General features: G+C 31.9%; 1 protein-coding gene across 1 annotated transcript in view; it reads left to right on the plus strand.

Annotated features, from left to right (window-relative positions):
- LOC119632703 (hybrid signal transduction histidine kinase A) overlaps window positions 1-14,291 on the plus strand; it is a 76,401-nt gene that overhangs the window by 54,806 nt on the left and 7,304 nt on the right. Inside the window, exon 2 of the mRNA XM_038025753.1 lies at window positions 6,276-6,575. Within this exon, the coding sequence (XP_037881681.1) occupies window positions 6,276-6,575 (300 nt within the window). The remainder of the gene's footprint in view (window positions 1-6,275; window positions 6,576-14,291) is intronic.

A 14,291-nucleotide genomic window follows, 5' to 3' on the forward strand; every position in this document is an offset into this window, starting at 1 on the left:
TGAATCATTTTGTATAATTTGAACTTAACAGCCTGTTTTGAGTTTAAACGTTTCAACAATTGCATAACATACCATCTCTATATGCGCAACTAGTCTTTTTTCTATGCGATATCAGCCATAAGCAATAAATCTCCAAATGTTACCTCATTTATATTGTATGAAATTTTGTTACCATTGTTATTGCAGTTGGTTTTTGTTGTTCTTGTTGTTATTGTCAACAATAATAACAACATCTCGTTAATCGAGCATAAAATATGTCACCATTGCTCTACTTTTAAAATTGCTATCATTTAGCTGTCAACAGAGAGTTTACTAAGTTATTTATCAAAAATTTTTGTATAATGTTTCATTGGCAAATTGATTACAATTATTTACTATTTTTCGAAAATACTTGGGAAAAAATCTTATTTTCAATATATCTTAATTATAAATAATTAATTAATGATTATTAAAATTATTCACTTTTTTCAATATTCTTTTTTCTATCAAAATCATGTCGCAAAAATGTATAAAACCAAAAAAAAAAAAAAAAAACGTTTGTTTCTTTTTAAATATCGATCACAACTTACACTAAAGATATATTAGCCAACTTATTTTATGCTCATCGATTCCAAGACCTATTTGCGTTTGCATATCCATGTGGCTTTTCTTTTTTGATTTAATCTTAAGTTCGAATTTTTGTGACATTTTACTGAAACGTAGTACACTAACATGCTTGGGATGCGATCATCTTTACAATGAATGCGTAAAATTTGATTGGGAAGGAATCATTTTTTGAACTCCTTCTCATATGAACGTTTTTGTGTACATATTTCTTGAGAACGATTGATTTAATTGATTCCTCTGGATTTCCATTCATTGGTTCGTTGTTAACGCATAACATGGATGCTTTCAGCGGTACATACACGTTTTTGATCCATTGGATTCGTAAGTTCCAGCTTTCGAATGACATGACGAATAGTAAACTCGATCGATCGCCATTGAAAAGAAATGTCACATGATGGGCTAAACATAGCCCGAATAGATTCAATATTTTTAAAATAAATTTTAATTTCTATACGCCGTGCAACTATTTATCTTTTAATACGAAACACAAATGTCAATTTTGGCTTAAATCTGAACAAAAAAAAAAAAAAAAGGAATGGATGATATTCATGTTGGAATTTTTGTTAACTTCTTTCACTTTTCATAGAAGAAACCGTTCTTAATTTATGATATCGTAATATTTGAAAGACGCAATCGTACACATACGGTTTGCATGCAAACATGTGTTTACATATGCTTTTAATTAGAAATATTCAATCAAGCAAAAAACAAAGCAAATAATTACAATTTTTTTTTTTTTTAAATTAGGGATGGGCACATACTAGAGTTATTCTTCTGTTTGTAACAACCAGATGTGCGCATCGTTCCATAAATCCTATAAAGAATATATATATTCTTAATTAGCGTAAAATTTAAAATTGACTTTATGCTATTCGTCTATCCGTCCTGTCCTATGCTTATTCGCCCACGTCTTATCTGCCCATCTATCTGTCTTTCGATCTAGAAGGTAAATTCTACCCCAATAAAAAGCAAACGTGATGCGTTAATATCAATCGAAAAGTTAAAATCGATATTCAATAAAGTCAAATAACACTTTCGTGTAGAATTTTTTTTTTTTTTTTTATTTTTTTTTTAATATAATCAAACACCCAAGAAATGTTGCCTAATGAAAAAGATGCCGAGAAAAAAATACGAAGTGAAAATAGACGCAATTTAATAAGCATGAGCATTCACTAAAAGTACGGTCAACTACGATAAAACCGAACTGGATTTAAACTCGCAAATACCGAAGAGAGAGTCGCGAGATATTACGGTAATCACTTTACGAACCGCAAATGGCTTAAGCTTATTAACTGTAAGAGATATTAAAGTGAAACTACGTCCGGATATTTCTTAGAACCGTGTAAAATCTCTTTGCAAGTGAAACTCCACACCTGACAGAATATTTTAAAAGTCTTACGTGTAGATATGATAGGGTATAAAATAATCATCCCAAAGCGAATGTAAATTTCTTATTTGCTTTATATTAATTGAAGTTGTATTGAAAATTTTAAAAATTCTTTAAACACAATACATGTAAACTTACGTTCAGCATGAATTATTTTGAAAACGATTTATACCCGATATGCTGTAAACAAAAATTAAAAAAAAAATTACTTTGTTAAAAACACTTAGCATTAGAAGGACACAAAGTGAAAGATTGATGCGATTATAAGAGGCAGAGAAGTCAACTTCTTCATTAATTCTTGATTAACTAACACTAACTAACGCTATTAATTGATTATTGACTGTTATTACGATCGTATTAGTTATTTTATGCGAAATATATATATGGCACATCTTTTTAGTTGATTTCGCTTGGTTTCGTTCCTATCTATGAAAGCCTAATTCAATCGTTTCTTCACCTTTTTTTTTCTCTCGTTCGAATTTACACTCAATGACATCGTACAGTTGGTAGCAGAAAATCAAATTACGGTAAGCGATCTTTCTAACGAGATAGTCCTATTTTCGTTCTTAGTTGTCCTCAAACTCAGAGTCAATATCTGCATCAAAATTTTCTTTTTTTTTTTTTTTTTCTGTATAAAAACCTGAAATTGTATCATCTCAAACATTAACAGACTTTATGAATTAATAATATCATGTTTATTTGGTGAGGCTACTCGAAAATTTTTAAATGCTATCAGCGACTGTTGTAGTAAACGGATTTTTTATATACTCGCTTAAGTGTTTCTTTTTTTTTTTCTGTACAATCAAATACATACGTTCGCATACATACTAAGGTATTTACGGATATAAAAAATATTTGCATAATATACGTTCATTTTGCTAATTAAGTGTAACTGAAATTAACATAATTTTTATATTTTTTTTGTTTTTTTTTTTTATTTTATTTTTTTTAATGACCTTTAAAAGTGCATGCGCTATTACCGACATCATCAACGTCAAAATCACCATCAGCAACGTTAACTCACACTGTGAGGTTTCCTTATATCTTCAATAACTTCCTGAACTACGACAAAGCCACATAAAATCAAAAAAAAAAAAAAATAAAAAAATTATTTTAATTAAATTCTTCAAGCCGCACTAACAGCACTAACGTTTCCATGTTATTTAAAAAGTTCACCTGTTTAAATAGACAGTCATTTAACAAGCATATACATATAAAAAAAAAAAAAAAAAAACTATTACAAACATTTATTTATATTTGTATTCATCCATCTATCCATCCATCCATCCATCCATGCATCCATCCATCCATCCAGTTATCCAACCCTCCAAACGCAGCCATCTGTTCATTCATTCATTCATTCATTCATTCACTTATTTATTTAATCATTTGCTTTCATTTACCTATACATGCACACATTCACAATCGCATATACATGATACGTTCACTGTGAAACCAACTAAATACCGGGAACTAAGTAGTGAGTGCATGCAACTAAGTAAGGTTAGCAGAGAATTTCTTTGTAGAGCTACAAGTCAAATGCACTAAATTCGCCCTTTTCTCAGTTTTAATGACGAGCTGAGTGGCGTGGTATTCGTGTGTATAACATGCTATTTCTGCTTTTTACATTTTATAGCTTAAACATTTTAAAAATTTCCTGCGTTTTTTTGTATACTTGTCGTTTTAAAACACGAGAAACGAAAAACATTTTACTCTGACGCATTTTTTTGTATTTTTTTTTTTTTTTTTTTTTTTTTGTAAGGCAAGAAAAAAAATGTTATTTCTTTAAACATGTATATGTTACACTATTAATGTGTTTATATCGCCTTTTACATTTTTACATATGTATGCATGTACATACATGCATTCGCACTCACACAAACAAATAAACGTACATGTGTTTAACTTATTGGAGCAACAAAATTACTGGTGCATAACATAAAGTGTTGCCAATAACTTAAATATGTTTTTTTTTTTTTTTTTTAGTTTTTGTTATTATTTTGGTTCATCTCGTACAATAACAATAGCAAAAAACGAAAACGCTAAAGTATACATTAAATATTTAAGCTCAACTACTTGTATTTATTATTTTACTATATGAGTTGGCCCCACTCCGCTATCATCTTCTCGTATTTCAAGCAGCGTAGGGCTTAGAGCATGTAAACTGCTATCAAAGAATAGCATAACGTTTGTGATAGTCAGTGTCACGGTATCGTGGGTTTTCAAAAACAAAGGTTTAAAAAGGATCATGTACCGATATGTTATGAACTAACTTATTCAATGCATCCACTTTTGCAATTATAAAAGACCAGGCAGACGGACTTTCGATTTATACGCCTTTCATTAATAATCCCCACAATCTTACGCAAAATTAACAGGTGTCATGTCATAGCAATCTTACGTAACATATACCGCTTAATAGAGCAACAAAAATAATATATACCGACCTCTCGCTGAAACAAAAAAAAAAAAAAAAAATTAAGAAAACTCTATCAGGATTTCTAGTAAAATAAATAGTGAAATAAAAATTATTCCGAGAATTCTCTTGTGATTGGCTGTGAACGAATCTTTTATACTCACCACATATATTTAAAAAAATAATAATAATAAAGAGAAGGAAAATAATATCTTTATCGTTTATTCAATTGTGTGGGCATGACCGATCTCTTCGATTTTCGGAGAGTACACGTCGAAGTTTTGATCATTATTGTGTGCCTGTTGGAATTTATGGATAATAATGAGCAGAAAACCCAAAAAGCACGAGGTGATGTCAATTTATATCGCATTGTCCGTCTGCCCTTTGATCGATTTGGCACATTTTCAATCTCAATGTGCTCGTAAGGAATGTCAATATTGTCGCCAAATTGGGACACCATTTTTTGAGACCGGATGAACTTTCATCACATAATTTACACACATGGGCAAACGAATGTACGGACATGCTTAAATCGATTCAGAATTGATTCAGATAACGAACCGACAAATATATACATATATACATATATATATATATATATATATATATACTTTATAGGATCTTTGAATCTTTCTTTTGGAGCATTGTAAGCCTTTCCATAAAAATATGGGGGCACTCATAACACTTCAAGAAAACAGAACGCATTATATAACGCAAGAGTTATGCGTAGGATCTTACAGCTAAATTAGGCTTACAATAAATTGATTCCTTCCGGACTCCGATTGCGTGGCACTCGCCGTGCTCTAGCCAATATCATTGGCCCCAGCTCAATACATAAAAATGCCCGATTGGTGCAAACAATATGGAAACAAAACATTCCACTGAACACCAACACATCTGCGTACAGTGTGATTTTTCTCTGCACTGCTTGCTCTTGCGTGCCTCTTATTAGTAGAAATCTGTAGTGTAACCTGTGCTTAATTTACTAAAGGTAAGTTATCATCAAATAATGTTAGAAATTTCACCTTTTTGGCACATAAAAGGCTTATTTTTCATTAGAACGCTTATAAGGATGCAAATTCGGTAAAGTTATTTTTAAATGTCAAATTGTTATTACGAACAAAATTTTCGTTAAGAACATTGGGCCTTCTTACCATATAAAGATCCAGTTTCAATAAGAAATATTATATCGCAAAGGGCTCGAAACATTGCTCCATTCGATCCAAAGTGTTCACGGCAAAATTGAAACTGAAAATTGCACTATTTTTTTCTTTAAATGGCTTATCAATATAGGGCGATATAGCGTTCGTCCTTTGGCCAAAACACTGTACCAAATTTCGTCAAAATATCTCGAGAATTGTGACCTGTAGATTCAACATAAGAATTAGACGGGCTGACGGACAGACAGACGGACAAAGAGACAAGCTTAGAAAATGGTTCTCAATCGATCGGTGTAATAGCAGGTACATCTATCTCAAGTCCTTCTGGGCGTGCGCACAAACCTAATAAACCCTATAACACAAGTGGTGTAGTAGGATATAACAAACGTGGGATGAAAACTTAATTCAATGCCACGTTTCGACAAATAAGTGCTGCAAGCGTTCACAACAACCAAAACGGTGAATATAAATCTATACCTTAGATTCGAATTCAACTAAGTTAGCCCAGTCTGATAGCAAGTTTACCGCAAATACCACCTTCTTGGTTGGCAAAAAATCTCCGCTCAGCATTTTTAGAGTTTCATTATATATAAATATATATATAAATATAAAATATAAAAAAATCATGAACAGTGTATCGAATTTGTGAAGCGAATTTACTTTAATATTTGTTTAATGGGTTTTTTTTTTCTTCTTTACTAAACAGATCTGCAATATTTGCACAGCGAAAGAGAATAATGGAACTGTCTTGGAATTGGAACACAGTCAAAGATTAGCGACAAATTTTAGTACAGATGATGCAAACTCTGATAATCATCATCGTCAACATCATCTTCGTCTTAATCAGCAACTGCAACATTCAGCAACAGTATCCTCCAATAATAGTTTATTATATGATGGCCATCAAGCGTCATCATCACCATATGAACTGCCCGAGAGTGCTACAAATGTGGAAGCGGTTATATTACAAAATCAAATAGATACATTGCAATGGCAATTAAAACAGGTAAGTAAGTAAAGCAAAAGTGGCGACATACATGCATATGCATGTACGCGTCCAATTTAGAAGCCGCGCATTCTATACGCTATAACAAAAGACTTAAGGCACAAACTTGAAAGTGTTACAATTCTTGTAGTCCAACTTGATTAATGATTTGTGCTCTATAACTATTGCTTATGCGGTGATTTTCTATTGTACAAGTTAGTAAAACACTGTTTTTTTTTTTTTTTTTTTTTCTGCTTGTTTACTTGTTCGCTTTAACGAAACTGGTTTGCGGTAATTCTTTTCATAATATTTTTATATTATTATCTTCTTTTCATTCTAATTCTTAATGACGGATATCTGTTGTGTTCGCATATTTGCGATTGTGAGCTCATTCTCTATGCTGAAGACATTGTCATGGAAATGTTGTATATATTAGTTATTGGTATTGTTGTAAAAAATTATGATTTATATCTTAGTGAGAAATTCGCTTTTACCTAAACAGTTATGCATACCAAGATGGCATGAGGCATTTAATTATTATACATCTCTCTAGTATATAATTATAATCAAATCTTTCCCTTGGATGGGAAATAAACAAATAACAAAGCGCTGTTGCAAGTTGGCTAATTAAAATTTTTTACAGAGACTTAAGCGCAAATATAACATAAGAGCAAATATAGTTCAACCAGGTGCCCTTGTAAAATTTAATTTAAGGGAAGTATGAAAGAAACTGTATTAAATTTAGGCCGGTTATTGTTTTTTATATATTTTTTTTTTTTATTATTATTATTTATTTACTTCCTGGTACAGTTACTCCACTATTTTATTAAAAACATTCTAAACGTAAGACATTTTACATAAAAAAAAAAAAAATGAAACCAATGCAAGTATTATATGATGTGTAAACGCTGCTGTGTATTTCATTTATGTATAACAGAGTGTAACACCTGCACTGTTACAGTTAGGATCTTGTTATAACATTAGTCTACTCATGATATTGAATGTAGAACCCATGTCTCTTGGGTACGAGATAGAGAGTCAACTGAGATCTAACAAAAGTTTTTTGGCCATAAACTCTTTATTGACCCTTTTAACATACTTGCCGCACCTATTAATATAAATGAAAGCAATTGATATGTGACACGTAAATATTGTAACCGGTTTTTATCGGTAACACTTCCTTCCTTAGGCTGGTTGTGTTCATAATTTTTAAAGTTTTCGAATAACCATTTTTTTTTTTTAATTTAAACTTAAAGAAAAAGATTTTTTCATAAAAAGAATTTCGTTGCGTGCAATATACATCCCTTTCGGCCACATTCTACCAATGCTAGTTTGCATTCTTGACTGGCCTTCAGCAATGTTTTTCGAAAATTGTTGTGTTAAAAACCTTTGCGCACTCATTTTGAGTTTCGGGAACAGAAAGCAATGATACAAAGATAAATCTGTTAAGCATGAAAAATGGTAATAGTTAATAGGCTTGTTTTTCCTTTAAGAAGCGGCGATTCGATATTCAGTATTTACATGTATAATATGTTTTATAATCATACAAAAACAAATCAATTTTCTCGTGCGTGGACTGCGTATAGGCAATATTTTCGTTATCGAAGGGTTTTTAGCGAATCCAATGCACCACTTTGACGCTTTCTATGAAGATCGTGTTTAAAGAAGTAAGGCTTATCGCCAATCGCTATCAGTGACCATAATGTGCAGCGCCTCTAGAAGGCAGTCAAATTAGCATCATCGACTTGCTCGTGTTGATCGAACATTTGAGAGGGAGTACACTTTCACATTAATCACCAAAACTTACTTATTCGATTCCAAGCGGCCACAATTAATTAGCTTATGTCCAGCTATGTATATGTGGAATAAAGTAAAATCAAATCTCAGCTGTTTGAAGAAAGATCGAAGTCTTTTTTTCAAAAAGCTTAGCAAATGCATATATTTCTAATGAAAAGTAGAGCACGTTACGAAATCATTACCATTTAATTTAATTAAAAATATTATAATTGAAATAAATTTGCTCTTATTTTCAAGTTTGATGCTCTATGAAATTTCATTATAATTGAAAAAAATAAATCATTGCCGTAAAAAAAGAAGAAAATAAAAAACGCGCCTTAAACCGCGATAATTCCGTCTTTTTATTATTATAATTATTATATTTTTGCTTGTTCTCTTAGCCAGTGACTCTAATTTTAATATAACGAAAAACATTTGTTATTTGCTTTAATTAAAAACTTTTATCTACAAAAAAAAAAAAAAAACTACGTTTTTATTCTTCCATTAAAATGAAAAGGAACTGTAACACAATTTTATTGACGCTTTTAATAAGCGGCATTACATTATTTCATTTAATGTGAAGCGTGTATATAACAAAACATATATTGCGGCATCACGGTTTTTAACGTGACTATCGAATGTAAGGAAAGAAGGAAAACAAAGCACACCAAATGCAAGTTTAAAAACTAATTCAATACATAATAATATCAAATAATCGTGATTATTAAATTTTTTCCTCTTGTTTGTTGTAATCGTATTTACAAATTTAAAAAATAACTCACGTAATTTTGAGTAGAAATATTTACATGCGAACATCCGATAATTGTGGTTGGGCGCAAACGAAACTGAATTCATATCATTTCATTGAGATGATGAGTAAATGCTATTATAGCATATGCGAATGTTGCCGATTACTGTACAGATGTTTATTACACTCGGTCCAGTTTAAACTAGATGCACCGGCACTTTATTGTTTCGGATTTTAGGATGAACGCAGAAAATAGGTCGAATAATCTATTGTTTCGGGTAAAATATTTTTTCCGTAATTAATACTTTGCCCTTTGCTCTGTGTACCGTTTCCAGTACACTCTAAAATGCGTTTGTGTAACAAACCGAATTTTTTAAATGAAAATATTAGAATCTATAAATTAATTGCTCTTATCACCATGTTTTTGAGGTTTACCAAGAATCGGTATACGTGGGCGTGGCAATTAATTTATTCCAGATTATTAAATTTGTTAACGTGTATCCAAAAAAAGCATACGTCAGAAAGCATCGCAACGACGTGGAACGGATTAACGATTTCAATGCATTTATTTATTCATTTAAAAACATATAAAAAATCACATAAAAACATAAAAGTAACCCAATATCCATCGATCGAATCGAAAAAAACTCTATTTTTACTTTCCCTCTCATTCTGTTTCCTATTAAACATGCTGTCCGGCCCACAGCTCCGAGTGAAGGTCACTCTTCCAAGTGCACGAGTACGAGTGCAATCCCAAGAGCACCTGACCTGAGATAAAGATGGCAGTTGTTATTTAAAAAGTATAAAAGTACTAACTTCATAGAGCTTAACTTCAATCTTTACATTTTTTGTGCAGTCATCAATGGGGACTGCTCTCAACAACTTTGTACATCTTAAAAAAAAATTGAACCAACGTTGTTAGGTGAAGCAATGCTTTTATTGCAAAAGTCTCAAATCGCGACTATCAACTCAATAGTCGCAGGTACAAATCTCAAGTACGAGAGAGACTTTTTAAGACTGGCAAGCTTATGATCTATGTTATGTTATCCGGCAACCTTTAAAAAATATGTAACCAATAGATAAATAAATTAAAAAAGTTTCAAATCAACCAATATTAAAACCGAGCAAGATTCCACTCTAACTGAGTTGGCTCTTTGTTTACAGCAAAGAAATTTTGGGATGGCAAAATCTAAACCAAGCTGAGACGAATATAAAAGCAGCGCACCAATCCAATTCGATTAATCCGTTATTCCAAATAGCCAAAATCGAAAAATGCAAGCGTGAATTGTTTCTTCATGCACCCTATTTGTTAATGATACCTTCTTCTCTTTTCAAACTTGGCAAATGACCCAAACATGAGGGATTTTCGAGCAATTACCAAGTGTCTTCTGCAGTTAGTTCCTCACTACAACACTTGTCATTAAAAATAGAATAGCGAAGCTATTGACCATCGCTAATTAGAGAGCTTCGACCTAACAAGAGACTATGCTTAGAAAGAAAGATAAATTTTCCGAAATCGTCGCCTGCATCTATCGAGATTATTGAACGAGTATTCCACATTATTTTCCCGATTCACTTCCAAATCCTTCTTCAATTAAAAGACATAAGCTATGATGCAATGGTAAATTTTTATGATGATTGAAGAACACGTACATAGTTTCTCATGTCTGTAAAATTGAGGTATAAATTCCTTGCACACCAACCGAAAGGTTGCGGCAGTGAAGTCAAAGTTACCCAAATTTATCGAAAAAAGGCTAAACAAACGTGAGATAGAGATTAAAAAATGTATTGAACATTTATTGCAACGTAAACTGCCCTCTGCGAGTTTACATTTTTACCCAATTTCTTTTAAGATTAAGTTTGCACCATTGATTGCGATTTTCAGGGTAGCATGGACACTTTTCAAGAAGATCTGTTTACAAATTATTTACAGGAACTTATTATATTACAACATCTTCTCTTCACGCTCCTTATGGCTTTGCCCGTTCGAATATCACAATTCAACTACCTTAGGCCCTTCTACAAGGAAATTATCAATCCCTTTTTCCATGATATGATCGCCGAATTGTTGTTAATCTGTTCGCCAGTCGCCAGCTACACAAAACATCATGATTGTGTATCTGTTTTTACCATTTTTATATAATAATTTGATTTCTTAGAAAAGGCTCCTATTATCAAATGTGTGGTTTTCGTAACAATATTACAAAAAAAAAAAAAGAAAAAAAAAGACCCGTAAATTCAAAGCGGACCTGTAGCATAGCGTTTGTTTACAAAAAATCTCAGCTGAGAGTGGAAAACGAGCCAATTTACTGCGCGTGATACGTTTGAGGTTAAACAAAAAATTGCTGTTCTTTTGTACAGTTATTGGGAACGCATTTTCGGTGAGTGGCATTCTATTATTTCCTATTTTAACGCACGCTTCTTTGAGTTTTTGTTCTGATAACTAGTCCAAGTAATTGCCATAATCTTTCCTTATTATCAACATTGGTTTTTTTTTTGAGACATTTACAAATGTTTGAAGGCATTTTACTTTTCAGAATTCCCACATTTGCTCTTCGGACGAAATCTGATTGCATCTGCTCTTTATTATTATTGTTACCGTTTGCAATCGTTCCTCCTTTAATCCCAGAAATTATGCATCATAAGCATTCCGGTAAAATTTAATATTTAAAAGCGCAATCGCCGAGATTGTCTTCGTCCGCCTATCTGCAACATGTGACAAACTGCTGTTGATAAACTGATGTAACAAATCTTTTTCGTTCACTCTTAATTAGTAACTGAATATATCTTAAAGCACCAAGCGAAAATTAATTGGAAGCAGCTTTCATCTTTCTTTCTTTCTTACCCGTTGTGCGTTGCATTTAGACTAAGTAAAAGGAAAGAAAAAATCAAATCGTAGCTTTGCAATCAATTTCTTTTACAGTATGTTGTGGAAAGGAAAGTTTATTATATCCATGATCGAAGGGTGAGCGGTATATTCATTTTTATGAAAACTCTTGCAACGCCCAGATGTTTCAGAAACCGCACAAATAGTATATATTCCTGATCAAAATCCAAATTTCTGAATTAACCCAAACATGTCCGTTTGTCGGTCTGCCCAAGTGCGTAATATCTATGGTAAACATTGTGCCGTTAATGAAGAAAATGAAGACATCGTCTACAAATTTCTAAAAGAGTTTGAAAATAACATAAACTTTACGAAGGACACGTCTACAAGGCCCACAAGCTCATATGCCAAAAATTATTATTTCCATATTTAAAGCATGAAAATGTAGCTCTTCGACTTTTTTGGTCTTCTTTAGGATGACAATGATAGGTATAAGAAATTCGATATCGGCCGAATATAATTTTCTTCATTGGTTTTTTTCGAATCCATATCCACGTTACAAAAAGAGAGTTAGTAGCCAGTTGGTGAAGAGAAGAGATCTTAACTTTCAAAAATGGGATTGATTGAATAAATAAAGAAAAAAAATGTAAATAAACAATTGTCCATATATTGCTTCAAAGGTTCTTTGCATCGTTCCCATTACTATTAATTCTTATACTCACATAATCCGCGAATAATGCAATAAAATTCAAGAATTTAATTTCAAACTTTAGTTTAATCAGATTTAAATAATTTAGGAAACGGTTAAGCAATTTCTTGTTAAGTTATTAATTTTAGGAAACTAAATTATTATACCTAACACCCACTATATGTAATACAAGAAACACCCAGAAGGACTTGAGACAGGCGCACCTTTTACTGCACCGATCGATTCAGAAGCCTGTCCGTCCCATCAGTCTATCTGTCTGCTTTACTTTCTCGTGTTCTTTTGTGTGTGCAGGCCGCGGGTGAAATTTGGAACACAAATATGTTTCGCTCCTAGGACGAACAGCGCTATCGACTATTTTTCGACCATTTCCCATGTAAGGCGGCTTTATTTTGAAAAGTAATTGTATGAATAGCTAACTGTATTAAGCGAAGAGTTGGAAGGAACGATGGGCCGTTGCCTATTATAACGCTTTTCACTTGTTTTCATGTAAATTGGTTATACGAAAATACCTGATATATCGATTCGCTGATACGACGAAGCGAGTTAAAAGCTTATAAAATAATTCCACATAACTCACACATAATGTTTCTCTTGGCAATACTTTTACTCCAACCCCATCACTCAGTTTCTCATTTCTTTCCTCCTTATTCATGGTATACTATAGAAAATTTATATAACGTGTACAGACAAACAAACACATTGTTCTACATGCTTCTCAACTCGGTGGTAGTCCTGCTAACACTTTCTTACGCAAAGTCTTATTTGATTTGATTGATTGATTTGATGCTCTTTAAAAGCCGTAATTCAATTTGGCGTTAAGGAAAAGTTTTTTACTTTTCTTTCATATCAATTTACCCTTTAAGTAGATAAACCGTCCCACTTTTCTTACAGGTAAAAAATATGACAATGCATGTAAATGTTTTCCGCGTAATAGTATAATGCAGAGCATACAGCTTTTAATTCATTTCAATAGTTTATACATATTTATACGCCCACCCCTCAAGCAGTTTAATAATATATCATAATCGTATCTATAAATTACAGCAAACACACATACAAAAAAAATTATCATAATTACTAAACTTTTTATTAATGATTTATAGCCGTCTTTGCATTAACTACATGTATCGATATATATATACATATATATGTACTATGTATGTACATAAATAAATCCACATATAGATGTAGATATGTATATGTATGCATATGTAAGCGCATTCTGGCAAAATAATAAAAATCCTCTTTAACGACAGTACACTACTGTATACAAATGAAATAGTGAAAAAAAGTGATCATTAATCAAATAAGAAAAATTATTGCAAAAACTTAAATGCTTGAAAAAAGGCTTACATAATCCCAAGAGAAAAGAAACCACAACAACAAAGCACTTGCTTAGCCAAAAGCAACCAAAAAGGAAAAAAGAAAAAACATTAAAAAAAGCAATCAATAGATGCACAAAAGTCTGGGCTTGCCTATGTGTGTGCTTGTACTCTCTCTCCTTAACTATTACCCAATAGATAAAACACATCACCCCACAGATTAACGGAATGGATGCCTTAATATTACTTTTATTCCGTTTATATGGATTCCATATGTATGTATGTATGTATGTATGTATGTAATTCTTATAAACGTTTTTTTTTTTTTTTTTTTTTTTTTTTTTTTTTTTTTTTT

The sequence above is a fragment of the Glossina fuscipes genome, unplaced genomic scaffold (genome assembly GCF_014805625.2).
Source record: "Glossina fuscipes isolate IAEA_lab_2018 unplaced genomic scaffold, Yale_Gfus_2 1, whole genome shotgun sequence".
Lineage (NCBI taxonomy): Eukaryota > Metazoa > Arthropoda > Insecta > Diptera > Glossinidae > Glossina > Glossina fuscipes.